Below are 16,748 nucleotides of genomic sequence, written 5' to 3'. Positions count from 1 at the left end.
TTGGCTGGAGCGAGGACTAGGCCTGAAGCCATGGTGTCGCCTGCTTCCAGCTGCCTGGAGAGAGGCAGCAGAGCCAGGGCACTCCATCAGAGGAAATGTGGTGTGGCATCCGAACTGGAGTCAGTGCTGCCCCCAAGTGTTAGATCAGCAGAAGTCAAGCTATATTGTGTTCAAATGCAGACTCCTGCAACATTGAAAAAGGATCTAGGACTCAGGCTCTTGGACTATACTTTTGTTTGTGTGACTGAATTTTACTGATATCTTGTATGTGCAATATGTGCCTTGTGCTGTGTGTGACCGTTGATACTGTGTCTTGCACCTTTGCCCCGGAGTACTGCTGTATTCATGTCTGGTTAAATGACAATTAAGCTTGAACTCAAAATTTCAATTCAGTCATAGCCAAGTGCTCAATGATCTTAAATTCTTCCTCAGATTTCCTTCTGCCTGTACTGTAAGAATATCTTTATAGCAGTGTTCTATCTATATTTCATTACTTCATTTCATCTCCCCTTGGAACTGAATCTGAAATTCCACAACATTTGGAAAAATTAGAATGAACATGTCAGTAGCAAGTTCACTCTTCAGTTTCATTTGCAAAGTGGTGAACTGGAGAGCTGCCAACTAAACTCTGGTGCAGCCATCTGTGTCCACTTCAATCCACTTGTTGGTGCCGATTCATCTCCACCCATCCGTTGATGGTTATGGATATGCCAATTTCTAAGAGATAAGCCGCAACTGTGCTGGAAGAGCCATTCTACTGAGTCTCTCATACCACCTCTGTACACACTTCATGGCTCCATGCTCTTTCTGAAGAATACCAACATAGACGGAACACAATCGTCAAGCTGGCTTAGCATTACCTTTATACAATGTTCTTACAACACCAAAACAGGGCATTTGTCCATGTCAGCATTTATACTGTATATCATCAGGTCTCTTCTCCCTCTCTCAGCATACATTTTGTCCTCAACTATCTCAGGAACAGAAACTAGGAACTTGCATGCTTTATAATTTAACAAATCTATCAATATTTCCTATCATTCTTACGATGATCTTCATCAAAGAACCCAATGTTTCAACTAACCTAACTCATTTTTAAATTTCCTGTCACATTTTTTGGGCATTACGTTTCACATACTTTCTTCATGGTACTAATCTCTCTGAGGTCTTCATTCTCCAATTAGTTACAATTTCCCGTACTCCTTTTCAACATACTTTTACAATAAGAGTAATATATTTGGAGTAAATTAAGTATAAAAATTCACTAGTTCATTCGAAGTGTTTTCACAGATAAGAACTTTATTGCTGTTATAAAGGCTGCATTGATTTTGAATGCTTGCTTAGAATTGGCAAAGTGGCTTAGAGTGGGCTTTCTAAGTCAGGTTTTGTTTATCTGAGTCAGGGGCTGGTCTGTATACAGTCACGAAGAGAGAATCCATCCCTGCAGAATCTGGATTCCCAGAAGGCAAACCCAGGGGACTTCTTCCAGTTTGTCCACAAAACAGCTTTTACTTCTTTTCTGGCCAGGCAGCATCTAGGAAAAGAGTATAATTGACATTTCGGGCCAAAACTCTTTGGCAGGACCCAAAACGTTAATTGGACCCTTTTCTCAATGTTGCCTGGCCTGGTGAGTCCCTCCAGCATTCTGAGTGTGTTGCTCAGATTTCCAGCATCTTCAGATTTTCTCAGGTCTCTCCTTCCATTTCAAGGTGGCTGGGGTCCTTTCGGAGTCTGTGATCTACCAATCTATGCTCCTCCACAGACAGTGAGTTCTTTCTCAGACTCGCCGTGCGGCCTGGCGTTTCAATACCTCCAAGTGCAGCCTGGAAAACGTGCGCCTTCGGGGTGGTCCCGGGGACAACCCAGTCCCTTGCCAATGACACCAACTGAAATATCACGGGAGACTGAAAGATACGTTGTGCCTGCTGCTGGAAGAAGACCCCTGCGCTCAAGCAATCCCTCCCTCAATCTCCCTCTCCCTTTAGCTGGTGAGTGAGAGACTGTCGGGACTCGGACAAGCAGCGTGGTGGACATCGAAATAGCCAGCTGCTGGTTTCCTGCTCTTGTTTGTCGCTGGAGTGATATCTCTCTCCTTTGCAAGTGTGAGAGGGCCTGCATGATATGTCGAAGTGCTGGGATAGACAGTAGTTTTTTGATGCATTCTAGATCATGGTCTCTTTGGGGGCTTGGCTATTGCTTGCATGGTGCATGGTGGGGTGGCTGGTGCAGGTCTGTGCTTTTGCTGGAGCAATTGGTGGGGGGAGGGTTGGTGCTTTTGCTGCTGTTTGTGAGTGGGAGGGAGGAGGGGTGTTTGGGTTTTTAACGCTTCTGTCATTCATTCTTTGGGGTTTTTTCTGTGCTTCATAGATGTCTGTGAAGAGTAAGAAATTCAGGTTGTATTTTGTACATATTCTCCAATATCACATTGAATCATTGATCCATTGAACCGCATTGCTGATGAAACAGACACCACAACTAAAGAGGGAAGATAATCCTGAAGAATACGTGCATTTTAACACTGAAGCTCATAAACTAGGCAACTGTCCCCATCAAAGAAGAGTGTCAGGTCAGGGAATAGACAATAGACATTAGGTGCAGAAGTAGACCATTCGGCCCCTCGAGTCTGCACCGCCGCTCTGAGATCATGGCTGATCATTCACTATCAATACCCAGTCCCTGCCTTGTCCCCATATCCCTTGATTCCCCTATCCATCAGATATCTATCTAGCAACTTCTTGAAAGCATCCAGAGAATTGGCCTCCACCGTCTTCCGAGGCAGTGCATTCCACACCTTTGCAACTCTCTGGGAGAAGAAGCTCTTCCTCAACTCTGTTTTAAATAACCGACCTCTTATTCTCAATCCATGCCCTCTGGTACTGGACCCTCCCAACATCTGGAACATATTTCCTGCCTCAATCCTATCAAATCCTTTAACGTTTCAATCAGATCCCCTCTCAATCTCCTCAATTCCAGTGTGTACAAGCCCAATCTCTCCAATCTCTCTGCGTAAGACAGCCCTTCCATCCCAGGAATCAACCTAGTGAATCTACGCTGCACTTTTCTATCCATGTTGAAACCCTGCCCCCAATGCCACGAGCTCAACATGGATAGAAAACTGGTTGGCAGATAGAAAGCAAAGGGTAGCAGTGAATGGGTGTTTCTCAGACTGGCAGGAGGTGACTCCTATGTGAAGAGTAAGAAATCTCCTATGTGGCACCTTTTCGAATGCCTTCTGAAAATCTAGGTACACAACATCCACTGGCTTACCCTCGTCTAACATCCTTGTTACACCCTCAAAAAACTCCAACAGATTAGTCAAGCATGATTTGCCCTTGGTAAATCCATGCTGGCTCGGCCTAATCCTATTACTGCCATCAAGATGTGCCACTATTTCGTCCTTAATAATGGACTCAAGCATTTTCCCCATGACTGACGTTAGGCTAACAGGGCGATAGTTCTCCGTTTTCTCCTTCCCTCCCTTCTTGAAAACATTAACCACTCTCCAATCTTCAGGAACTGATCCTGAATCTAAGGAACATTGGAAATTGTTCCAATTGGAGCAAGACTAGGATTTCTAACTCTGACAGAGGATAACAGAGGTCCATTTGTAGGAGCCACATACCACTGGTGTTTTAACTGCTCCCCTCTTGCAAGCATTCCATGCCTCCACAGCCCTCCTGAAGAAAACCCTAAACTGGATACAGGGTCCATCTGTAGAATGGAGGAAAACTGAGACAGCAACAGCCTACCAGCAGTGGACAGAAAGAGCTGAATGGTGGTTTCCCAGAACATAAGGTGAGAATCAATGACGTGTCTCATCATTTGGTGCTGACATACTTTCACCTGCTCGGCCCAAGGCCATTCAGTACAAAGTCTCCCAGAATCACTGCAATTCCGTAAAAGATTGAAGAGCATGTTGTTGTCAATTACTGGCCACACGTAACATATCTGAAGCACAATGTCTTAACCAGAAGAATCCAGTCTTCACGTCATCGCACGTCTTATCTAAATACCCCAGAGTAACAGCTTATAGTTAACTTCAAGGAACTACCTGTCATGATTAAGCGTACATAATTCCTAACCTCAAGAAATCTTTCAGATGTTCATTCACAGCATTTCTGTGAAGAATATGATAAATTCTAGATGCGTAACTGGTACAAAAGATACATAGTACAATCAGTAAGCTGATTGGAACTCTGGATTTAATGTTGTCTGGAAACAACAATGCTTTAAGGAGCATTACGCTTGTACATTTAAAGAATACCATATGGTGTACGCTCAGGAGAAAATGCCAGCACTTACCTCCTTGGCTGAGGATGAGAGTCATCTCCACGTATCGCCGTGGAGACAGGCTCAGGCTGGACACTCCGTTCACAGCTTCTATTCTGAAGGTGTAGTTGACGTAGGGCATCAGGTTAACCACAGTGACAGTAGTGTCAGCCAACCCCAGCTGCTGGGGTACGTACCCAACTCGGCCGCCACATGGCTCACAAGACTGTGGTGTCATTGCACACACACTGCACAGAACGTTGTAGGTAATGTCCGTCCGACCCCCACTGTCCTCAGGGGGGTTCCAGTCCAGGCGCACTGCTGACTGTCTCGTGCTGTAACCCAGGGCTCGGGGAGCAGAAGGAGGCTCTGTGGGAGAAATGAGACAGAGCAACTGAGTTAGTACACAGACTGGTCTTCTTTCTTTCCTTTCAAAATCTCCATGGCACCCTTTGCGAATTACCAGCTTGATACATGACCCACTTCACTTGTATTAACTTGTATTGTAAGGGAGGTCATGCTGCAACTATACAGGGTACTGGTGAGGCCACACCTGGAGTACTGTGTGCAGTTCTGCTCTCCATACTTGAGAAAGGATATACTGACTTTGGAGGCATGGCAAAGTCAGTTCACCAGGTTGATTCCAGGGATGAATGGGGTTAACCTGTGAGGAGAGATTGAGTCGGCTGGGTCTATACTCTCTGGTGTTCAGAAAAATGAGCGGGGATCTTACAGAAACATACAAAATTTTGAAAGGGATAGATAAGATAGAAGTAGGAAAGTTGTTTCCATTGGTAGGTGAGACTAGAACTAGGGGACATTGCCTCAAGATTCAGGGGAGAAGATTTAGGATGGATATGAGGAGAAACTCTCTTTTCCCAGAGAGTGGTGAGTCTGTGGAATTCTGTGTCCAGGGAAGCAATTGAGGCTTCCTCACTAAATATACTTAAGAAACAGTTGGATAGGTTTTTACACAGTAAGTTGAAGAACGAGGTGAAAGGTCAAGGTGGTGAGACTTTGCTGCTGATCCTACTGTTTCCATTGAAAGGAAATCGTTCATATAACCCACGAAACGGCTTGCACACTCAATGCAGAAAACGGCTGTCAGCTCAAACAAACATAGTTCTCTACACAAGAGATTCTGCAGAAGTTGGAAATTCAGAAACACACACAAATTGCCAAAGGAACTTTGCAGGTCAGGCACTATGTATGGAGAGGAATAAACATTTGAATTTTCAGGCTGAGGTCCTGAAGAAGGATCTAGGCCCAAAACACCGACTGTTTATTCCTCTCCATAAATGCTGTCTGACCTTTTGAGATCCTCCAGAGTGGTCCTTTGTGACTTGATGTGATGTGGTAATGTGAGGAAGGAAGAATGTGTCTTCCAGTTTAGGTCAGTTCAAGTAAACGGCTCTCCTATTTGCAATTTTTTGGACTGGAAGAGAAACATAATCATGGGTCATGCTGGATTTCCAGATTTGGGAAAGAGAAAAACCCATATGCCCAAAGTGAGGCTCAGGAGAAATGGAGTGGGGGTGCAGTTTGGAATGATTAGCGATGTTAAATTCAGGATGAGTCCTCCAAATTGAGACCTCTCAATGAGTAACATTCAGGGGTAGCCCTCGAGGCCCTAGAAAGTAGGGGATCTCTCAAACACCAACACACCCATGGGGATGGTAAACACTTCATTTCTTAAAAATAATCTTCGAATGCTTCTGTCCAATTAGTTACATGAAAGCCTTTGTAATTGTCCATTTAGTTACATGAAAGCCTTTTGGAATTGAATTAATGCGAATTTAGTTTCCAGTATTAAAATTGAAAATCAGCATCTGCCTGTGCATTGGCTTGTGCAAAGAATAATGCAAAGTCTTTGCACGGTGGTGTGGGGGGGGGGGTGCATGCATTTCCAAGAGGGGAATCTCAAAAGAGCAGAGTTCGAGGTGTGAGGTGGAGCAAACGAAGACATAGGTCAGTTGTGAGACTTTCAAGAAATTGTTGAACCAGAACTGATGACTCTACTCTCCCAATCCTCATCGCAGCTGAAGCAGTAACAATTATGGCACAAACCCATGACTCAGTTGTCTAACCTGCAGAAAGGGGCCCGTGGGGGAGGGCTGTGACTGAGATACAGGACTAGCTAGGAAAATGAAAAGAAAATAAGAAAGTTTGGCTCAAAATCATGTTAAATGTTTATACTTATTTGGCAATAAGTGAATATGTCCAGATGCCATGTGAAAAATGTTCAAGTATGTAAAAAAAAGAGAGATGAGAGTGGATATAGGACCAGTAGAAAATGAGGCAGGAGGAATAATAGTGGGGGACAAGAAGGTGGCTGAAATGCTAAATGAGTATTTTGCATCAGTCTTCACTGTGGAAGACACTAGTAGTATGCCTGATGTTACAGTCTGTGAAGGAAGAGAAGTGAGTGCAGTTACTATTACAAGGGAGAAGTTGCTCAAAAAGCTGAAAGACTGAAAAGTACATAAGTCACCCGGACCAGATGAACTGCACCCCAGGGTTCTGAAAGAGGTCATGTTAGAGATTGTGGCAGCCTTAGAAATCATCTTTCAAAAATCATTGGACTCAGGCATTATGCCAGAGGACTGGAAAATTGCAAATGTCACTCCACTCTTTAAGAAAGGAGGAAGGCAGCAGAAAGGAAATTATAGACCAGTTAGCCTGAGCTCAAGTGGTTGGGAAGATGTTAAAGTCAACCGCTAAGGATGAGATGATGAGTGCTTGGTGACACAGGGCAAGATAGGACAAAGTCAGCATGGTTTCCTTAAAGGAAAATCCTGCCTGAGAAACCTATTGGAAACCTTTGAGGAGATTACAAGTAGGATAGATAAAGGGGATGCAGTGGATGTTGTACATTTGGACTTTCAGAAGGTCTTTGATAAGGTGTCACACATGAAGCTGCTTACCAAGTTAAGAGTCCATGGTATTACAGAAAAGTTACTAACATAAAGTTTCTACCCTCACTAGCGCGTAGCACAGGCAGCCATCCAGAAATTACTCCCTGGAAGGTCCTGCTTCTTGGCATTCTACCTGGTTCTCTAACTTCTCTTTTCAGGACCTCATTGCTTTTCCTTCCTATGCCATTAGTACCAATATGTACCAAGATATCTGTCTCCTTCCCCTCCCACTCCAAAATGTTGTGGACGTGATCTGAGACATCCCTGACCCTGGCACCCGGGAGGCAACATACCATCTGGGTGTCCCATTCACGTCCACAAAATCTCCTGTCTGTTCCTCTCACTGTCGAGTCCCCTTTCACTACCGCTCCCTTCTTCTCTCTCTTACTCTTCTGCACCACAGACCCATGCTTAATGCCTGTAACCTGGTTGCCATGGCATTCTCCCGGGAGGTCGTCCCTCACGAAGGTATCCAAAGTGATATACTTGTTTTTGAGGGGAATGGCCACGTGTGTGCTCTGCTCTAACTCCCTATTTCCATTTCCCCTGACAATCACACAGCTACTCGCCTCCTGTAACTTCAGGGTGACTACGTCTCTGTAATTTTGATCAATTATATCCTCTCTCTCCCATACAAGCCAAAGGTCATCCTGTTGCTGCTCCAGATCCCCAACATGGTCTTCAAGGAGCTGCAGCTGGATGCACTTCACGCAGATGGAGTTCCCCGGGAGACTCTGGTTCTCCCAGTTCACCAACATCCGGCATGAAGAACATACCACAGCCATTTAAATGGCACAGTAAGAGAGGAAAACAAAACAAAATGGAAACCTTAACAGACACTTTACACAGGCTGAAACCTCCTTTGAGCCAAAGTCTGTCACTTCTACTCTCGCCACTGGCCTACTCTCACCAATGGCTGCCCCGCTAACCCCTTTTGTACCTTTATTTAGTTCGTAGAGCTCTGTTGATGCTGCTGATAGGCCATGTACATGAGGCTGCTTACCAAGTTCAGAGCTTGTGATATTACAGCAAAGTTACTGAGATGCTGAAAGCATTGGCTGATTGGAAGAAGCCAGCGAGTAGAAATAAAAGGTTCCTTGTCTGGTTGGCTGCCAGCGTTGTTCCACTAGGGTCGGTGTTGGGACCACTTCTTTTTATGCTCTGTGTAAATGACTTAGATGACGAAAGTTGCCAAGTTTGGAGATGATACAAAGATTGGTGGAGGGGCAGGTAATGTTGAGGAAACAGGTAGATTGCAGAAGGACTTAGACAGATTAGGTGAATGAGCAAGAAAGTAGCAAATGAAATATAATGTTGGAAACATTAGGCAGGCAATTAATTGAACAGTTGTATTCTGCCACCACACAAGTGAAAAAAACTTCCTCAGCACCTCTACAGGTCCCTTGAATCTCACTCCGTGCATTCCAGACCGTTACGCATTTCGGGGTGAAAAGTACCTACCACATCACCTCTCCAGTTCCTATCACATACCCTCTGGTTACTCAGCCTTTCCCCAAGGGAAAAAGTTTTGCCTTACCTTTTATATGCAAAACCTTCTATAGTCTTGAGCTCCTTTGTTTAATCACAATTTAATCCCATTTACTCCAGTACTGCCTTATAACTGAATTCACACATTGGAAGAAAAAGGTTGATCAATGTTTGTTATGATCCTATACTGATTGCAGAATAGAACTTTTTCCACTTACACAAATGTCAGCCAATGAAGACTTTGCCCAGATCCTAAGGAGGGGAAGGAACTAGACACACAGGATGTTGGTAAACTGTCTCTTACAGAAGGATGGATCTGGGCTAGATCACCCCATCCGTTTCAGGAAAGCAGATGTACGGATTGCCACTTACATGAGGGACTGAAGTGTGGAGTTCTTTGGGTCTTGGAGATAATGCGGACACAGAGAATACCAAGGTCATATTGGACAACAATTTTCTGGAAGTACTAGGTAGGCAAAGTGAAGATATGCAGCTGGATGTTGGGGACACCTACACATGCATGTCTGCAAATACACAAACACAGACATGATCTCGCCAGTAAGGCAGTAGCCACAAATGTCTGGGGTCAACATCTTACCTATTGTCTTTTAATATTTAGATAACAGTCCTTCTTTCAGAACAAACACAGCTTTCATTAAACTGGAAGTAACCTCTGAAAGCATATGACACTGATCAGTGGTAGTGTCACTGGCAGACACCTTACACTTCCATTCAAATAACTTTGTGGGAGCCACTTTTAGTGGGTGACATGACGGTGTTCACTGCAGACCTTATCAGCTGCCATTGAAGGTCTAGTCACTCCAGAAGTCTGATCACTCATTTCTAAAGAGGCTGCAAGATATGTACACATTTTCCCATACTCACATAGGGATTCTGTGCTCACACCTGTCAGTCTCACCAATGGATTCAGTGCCTCACAGTCCATTCAGTGGCAACACTGACGTCGCACACCAATTCCTCCAGTTCTACACATGGATTCAGTGTGCACACCCTCAGCACTCATACATCCAATCAGAGGAGTCCATTGTCTTACACACTCATGATGCTCGACTCAGCGTGGGAATTTCCACGCTCAAAACTTAATGCAGCGTGCTCACTCTGCAGTTGCATGCTGGATTTAATACACACACACACACACACACACACACACACACACACACAATTACTGTGCACATTCCCCAGTCTCACAATATTCAGCACGTACTCTAAGCCTTCGAGCATCCATTCAGCATACACACTCACTCATTCAGTGTGTGAACACTCTGAATTTCACACTCAGAATCAGAATCAGGTTAAATATCATTGGCATGTCGTGAAATTTGTTGCTTTGTGGCAGCAGTACATTGCAATACAATATAACAAAACATATATATAACTTACAATAAGAAATAAACATAAACATTAAATTAAGTAGTGTGAGTAGAGAACAAAAAACAAAAGACATTCTTGTGGTCAAGGATTCATTGTCCATTCAGAAACCAGGCAGGGGAAAGAAGTTCTTCCTGAAACATAGACTGTGGTCTCACAGTGAGGAAGCCAAGGATCCAGTTGCAGAGGGAGGTACAGAGGCCCAGGTTTTGGAGCTTGTTGATTAGAACTGTGGGTACAATTGCATTGACCGCAGAGCTGTAATCAATAAACAGCAGCTGCTATTGTGTGGGTGATCAAAGGCCGAGTGGATTGCATCTGCAGTAGACCCACTGCGGTGACAGGCAAAGTGCAGCGGATCCAAGTCTTTGCTTAGTCAAGAGGTGATTCTGGCCAGGACCACCCTCTGAAAGTACTTCTTCAGAGTAGGCGTGAGTGCAATCAGGTAGCTGTCATTTACACAGCTCACCCTGCTTTTCCTGGGCAGTGGTATGTCTGTCGCCCTTTTGAAGCTGAAGCTGAATCTCCAACTACAGCGGTGAGAGATTGAAGGTATCCTTGAACACTCCTGCCAGTTGGTTGGCACAGGTTTTCAGTGCCCTCATCAGGGGCTGATGCCTTGCGGGAGTTCACCTTCTTGAAAAGTACACTGATGTGGGCCCTCGAGACAGGGTCACCAGATGCTGCAGGGATTAGCACGGGTGTATTTTTTGTTCCCCCTTTCAAAGTGAGAACAAAAGGGGTTGAACTCATCTGGGAGTGAAGCTTCATTGCTATGCATATTCATTGTGCAGACTCTCTAGACACACACATAGATTCAGAGTGCATACAGTACAATGAAAAAGTTTTAGACACCCTCGCTATATTTGTGTGTTAAGACTTTTGCACGGTACTGTAATCTCCCCCATCATGTATTGTTTCAGCATACAGACTCTGCATTCTCTCATGTACATTTCCCACACCAGTCTTGCTCACTAATTCAGTATGTCCACTCTCCATTATGCTCTCTCCAATCCCACAAGTCCTCCGAGAGGGGCACAACCTTGTCGTTGGGCTTGGAAGCTTACAACTCTGAGAGTTATGTTGTCTGGAAGCAGGGCTTTGTGCTTTTGTCTCTTGGTAGGTTCACCCACGCCAAACAAGTCAAAGGGTACAGGTCGGACTAAGAGTAGTCCACAGGCCCTTCAGGTTTGGGGGTTCAACTCTGGGCTAACTACTCTGACCGGTAAAACAAAACCTGTTATGGAAACAGCAATGAAGAATCCTTCCAGATGTGAGTGCAACAGTATTTCCGAGTCTCCACCCGGGACTTGTAGGACTGACAGTTAGTGAAAACCGAGTTACTGACACAATGAAGGAAGCCCTGGACACTGCCAGTGATGGAGGAGCATCATTGCTGCTCCAGATGGCAATGGTGTAATGGGCAGAAGAGATTCCCCCATGGGTTCACACTCACTTTCTTCACACTTAGATTTAGTGTGCACATTGTCTGCTCTCACTCAAGCACCTGTGTGCACTTGGGTTCATGTGCACACACATACCAGTGTCTTATTTCCATTCATATTGTACATTACCTCTCTCACAGTTTAACTCAATATTCACACTCTCCAGTCAAACATATCAATTCTTTGTACAACCTGTCACCCCAGGTCAGTGCAGAATATCCAGTCCTAAAGACTCACTGGATTCAACATATATCAGATTATGTATTTCCGCACTTATATTACGTTGGAGAGAGGTTGGAGGGTTTGAGCAGTTAGAATAATCTTATTGCTCTATTGCTAAGGTTTGTAGACACTACAGATGATGGGTTTGTGGCAGCCACGTTCGTTAATATTTTATTTAACATCCAGCTGATAAAATTAAATCAAATCAGCTGTAGTATAAAGAGATTAATATTTGCTCTTGGTCATAAAGTGTAAGGAAGTGAAATATTTATGCATGCAATAAATATTTAATTCTTCTCAGCAATTTTGTCATTTAATCTTAAATCAATATTGTAGAGGTCAAATGATTTCTGTAGAAGTTCCATCAGTATATCCCATTGAGCTATGTTGGGCAGAATATTCAAGGTCAAGTGTAGCATGAACTGTCAATATACATATCTCTCAAACAGCTGAAGAGCACATTTGTACAATGCCAGCCCAGTGTGGGCACAGTAACATAATGGTTAGCATATTACTTTACAGTGTTAGCTGTAAGATTGGGATTCGATTTGCTCTGCTGTCTGTAAGGAGTTTGCACTTTCTCTTCCTGACTGCATGTCTTTCTTCTTGGTGCTCCAACTTCCTTTCCAAAAACACACAGTTAGGGTTAGTGAGCTTTGGGCATGCTATTCCCAGCACAATCCTCGCTGGTTTGATTTGATGCAAACGTCACATTTCGCTGTATGTTTTCATGGACACATGACAAGTGAATAAATAAAACTAATCTGGCTCCGTTGCTGTATACAACCTACAGTTATACACATCCATTGTGGTAAAGAAGGTTTTCTTTGTTCCTCTCCAATGACACAACCTTCTTTATCTAAGTAGTCAGGTCTCGGTCTTCTTACATCGGTAAGGAGGTGAAGGGGCATTACCAACTATTTTCAAAAGAGCACTTCGAGGATGAAGTGAAGCAATTAACAGGTTGACTTGGCTTGTAATAGTTTTTGCAGTTTGATTTCTGTGAAGCGTGTTGTGATTGTCATTACTAGAAGGGTTCTTTCTAGGTGACTGAGAGGAGTTGAATAATTCATGCAAGTAATTATTCAAGCTATTGAATGGTAGAAAGATCGAATGCTGAAGTGAATATGGTTCCACAGACTCAGGTTTAGTAAAACAAAAGGCACTGACAAGCAGCTCCTTTTCAAATTCCCAATGATCGGAGCCAGAAGTCCGAGAGATGGAAAACTCAATAAGATAATTATCGGTTTATCTTTGTCTGCAGTAATTATTGTAACCTAAATACTGTAATTGCCAAAATGTACACCAGTTTTTGTTTTCAAGGCAACTTCTGATACAAAAACACACCAAAATGCTAATACTGAAGAATTTTCCCGTGTAACCATTCACAGATTTTCACAGTTGCACATTTGCATTTGTTGTCAAAAAGCAGCTCAAGATAAAGTAAAGTGATAGAGACAATTAAATAGGAAAGCTGGTGAAGAGAAGTTCTCATACATCTGGAATAGCCTCAAAGACATCTTGGACCATGGAAAGGTTTTGGTAAAGGTGGACAGAGACTAAGAAATGGAGCGGAGGAGGTGGAGTCTCATTATCAGTCTCAGCCTTTCTGCATTGGCAAGGAGGTGCAGTGGACATTGAGGCACCTGAATTGTTAAAGGATCTTTACCAACCATTTTCATATATCTCCTGCAGTGTATTCTCTTCCAGTTTGCAGTTGGCTCAGGAAACCTTCAAAGTGTTAGCTGTGGACAACTCTTGCTCCCTATTAACATAAAGCTAATAGAATGGTGAGTGAGAAAGCACCAAAGAATTTGGACCTGGGTCATTTCGATGCCGAAGGTTGTGTTATTGGGGAGAGGCAAACAGAGCAGGTTTGGCCTTAACACCCTGGGCTGTCAGCATTAAGCAAAAGGAGGGTAGGCACGTAACACAAACTTGAATGAAGTTCAGAGTTTATTATCAGAGTATGCATGTCACCGTATGCTACCTTAAGATTAATTTTTATAAGCATTTACACAAATATAAATACAATAGAATTGATTAATAAAGACTGACAAACAACCAGTGTGCAAAAGAAGACAAATATGACCAACTTCCCCTATTTGTCTCTATCGCTTCACTTTATCTTGAGCTGATTTTTGACAACTAATATAAATGTGCAATGGTTAAAATCTGAGAATAAAAATAAATAGGTAGTTCTGAGAACTTGAATTGTGGAGTCTTTGAAAGTTGAGTCGGTAGGTTATGGAATCAGTTCAGAGTTGAGTGAAGTTATTCAAGCTGGTTCTGAACGTCTGTAATTTCAATGAACTATGAGGAAAGTTTTGCAAAACGGGCCAATTCATCTCCGCAACAGAAGATTTACGTCTGTAATAAAAATTGCAAAGAATTTTATTCATTTCTCTGTCCTCCCTCCTTCTTTCTGGTGTTTTTAACTTTTACTTTTGTGCTTTGCTATAGCAGTTTTCTCAAGAAGACAATCGTATTGGCCTTATATTAAATGATACACAAGATATTCTTTTTAGAGTCAGCACAAACCCCATGGCAGAAGAAGGGGAAAGGACAGACTCCACCTGACAACCAACTAAGCACATTTATACCCTGACTGAAATACTAATAGATTTTGATTAACACACGCACGAAGTGCTGGCAGAATTCAACAGGTCAGACAGCATCTATGGAGATGAATAAACAGTTGATACTTCGGGCTGAGAGCATTCTTCAGGACTGGATAGGAAGGGGGAAGACACCAAAGTAAAAAGGTGGGGGTAGGGGAAGGAGAACTAGCTGGGAGATGATAGGTGAAGCCAGGTGGGTGGGAAAGGTCAAGGGTTGGAGAATCCTAAGGGATCTAATAGGAGAGAAGAGTGGACCATGGGAGACAGGGAAGAAAGGAGGGCATATTGGGAAATCTGATAGGAAGGTGAGGTGAAGAGGTAAAAGGTCAGAGAGGAGAATAGAAGAAGAGGGAAGAGGAAGGGAAATAATTATTGGAAGGAGAAATCGATGTTCATGCAATCAGGCCGGAGGCTACCTAGATGAAATATGATGTGTTGCTCCTCCACCCTGAGAGTGGCCTCATTGCCTCAAAAGAGAAGGTCATGGGCTGACATGTCAAATAGGAATGGGAATAAGAATTAAAATGGCTAGCCACTGAGAAATTCTGCTTTTGCTGGACGGAGCAGGGGTGCTCAACTAAATAGTCATCCAATTTACACTGGGTCTCACCAACGTAGAGGAGGCCTCATCAGGAGCAGGGGATACAACAGATTCATAGGTGAAGTGTTGCCTAACCTGGAAGGGCAGTTTGGGGCCCTGATTGGAGGCAAGGGAGGCGATGAATAGGCAGGTGTAGCATTTTTGTTACCTGCAGGGATATGTGCCAGGAGGGAGATAAGTGGGGAGGGATGAATGGACAAGGGAATCACAGAGGAAGTGATCCCTGCAGAAAGCAGAAAGTGTGGCGAGGAGGTAAAAACCGTGTTTGGTGGTAGAATCTCGATGAAGACAGTGGAACTTGTGGAGAATGATGTGTTGGATGGAGAAGTTCATGAGGTGGTAGGTGACAACAAGAGAGATTCTAACCCTGCTAAGGTGGTGGGGAAATAGGGAGAGCGTGGGTGTCCAAGTAGAAGAGATACGGGTGAGGGCTGCATCAATGGAGCAGGAAAGGAAACCCCATTCTTTGAAGAAGAACATCTCTGACATCCTGACAAGGAAAACCTCATCCTGGGAGCTGATGCCGGCACAGTCGAAGGAAATGAGGAAAGAAAATAGCATTGTTAGAGGACACAGGGTGTGAGGATAGCCAAGAACATGGAGCGGTAATTTGTAGAGCTGCCGTCTCACAGATCCAGCGACTCTGGCTCTAACCTGATCTCTGTCAGCATCCGTGTGGAGCTTGCAAGTTCTTGTTTTGACTGTAGATGTTCCAGCACTCCCCCCCCCCCCCCCACTCTGCCAAACCAAACTTGCGCAGGTCGGTAGGTTAACTGCCCAATGTAAATTGTGCCTAATGTGCAGAGGAATGATAAAATCTGACGGAAGATGATGTGAATGTAAGGAGAATGAAACAGGATTAAAGCTCGATGAGTGCAACTTAGTGCTTGATGGTCAGAACCAACTTGGTGTGCAGACGCTGCTGTATCCAGGCCCCTTGACTCTGACTTTAATCATCATGACTGGAAAAGTAATTGGATCTGTTTCTATAGCAACGTGCACAAAGTGCCGGAGGGCTCAGCAGGCCAGGCAGCATCGATGGAGGGGTATAAACAGTTATTTCTTTGGACTGGGAACTTCATCGTGAATAGTGAGTCCAGATGAAGGGTCTCAGCCCAAAACATCAACTCTTTATTCCTTTCCAGAGCTGCTGCCTGAATTGCTGAGCTCTTCCGCCATTTTGTGCATGCTGCTGAAGACTTCCAGCATCTGCAGAATCTCTTGTGTTTAAGGTTTCTTTCTCAATACGTCAATACATGCAGGAGATAATAATTGCAGGCAGACTTACTCGTGCAAGGAGCCGCTGCAGGGTCCGAGGTCAGCTTGTAGTAGTCTGCCTTACAGTAACACTGGACTGATCCTGCTTCTTCAGTGTAGCTATGCTCAGGACACCAGGAGCATTCAGTTTCTTGAACGGACGACTTATAGGACCCTGGTGGGCATGCTGAAAACAAAGTTGACACGTTGAAGGTGGCCTGTTCAGATACCTCAGGGTTTAAAGCAACTGCACACTTTTTAACTCCACTTACCCATACGCTAAGCCCCCAAACCCTCCACGACATCCCCATCTCAGGTATGTGACAAAAGGAATCTTAAATCCTTCAAACCACTGAGAAATCTCAAGCAGCTAGGAGAGGCACCATGTCATACCACTTCGAACTGCTGACTGCAAGCTCTACCAATGCTGATCATATAGAGTTTTTTTTTACATTCACTCCATGACTACTCGTGTTTCCTCTGGGTGCTCTGGTTTCCTCCCACACCCCACAGAAGTGTGGGTCAGTTAACTGTCTACTGG

At 44.0% G+C, this 16,748-nt stretch overlaps 1 protein-coding gene across 12 annotated transcripts in view; it reads right to left on the bottom strand.

Annotated features, from left to right (window-relative positions):
- Positions 1 to 16,748, bottom strand: part of LOC132383416 (ephrin type-A receptor 7-like) — a 693,221-nt gene that overhangs the window by 329,884 nt on the left and 346,589 nt on the right. For 11 of the 12 annotated variants that reach the window (XR_009508677.1, XR_009508678.1, XM_059954340.1 and 8 more), the window contains exons 4-5: positions 16,239 to 16,394; positions 4,303 to 4,638 (exon numbers count right to left, since the gene is read on the bottom strand). Coding sequence is in view for 10 of the 12 variants with exons in the window: in XM_059954340.1 (XP_059810323.1) it covers positions 4,303 to 4,638; positions 16,239 to 16,394 (492 nt within the window). In the remaining 2 variants the exon portion in view is untranslated. Of the gene's footprint in view, positions 1 to 1,322; positions 2,372 to 4,302; positions 4,639 to 16,238; positions 16,395 to 16,748 lie in introns of those variants that run through there. The other variant, XM_059954349.1, reaches the window with a different exon arrangement.

This window comes from Hypanus sabinus, chromosome 30 (genome assembly GCF_030144855.1).
Source record: "Hypanus sabinus isolate sHypSab1 chromosome 30, sHypSab1.hap1, whole genome shotgun sequence".
NCBI lineage: Eukaryota > Metazoa > Chordata > Chondrichthyes > Myliobatiformes > Dasyatidae > Hypanus > Hypanus sabinus.
Note: the sequence above shows the minus strand (reverse complement) of the source record. Positions and strands in the feature narration are given on the sequence as shown.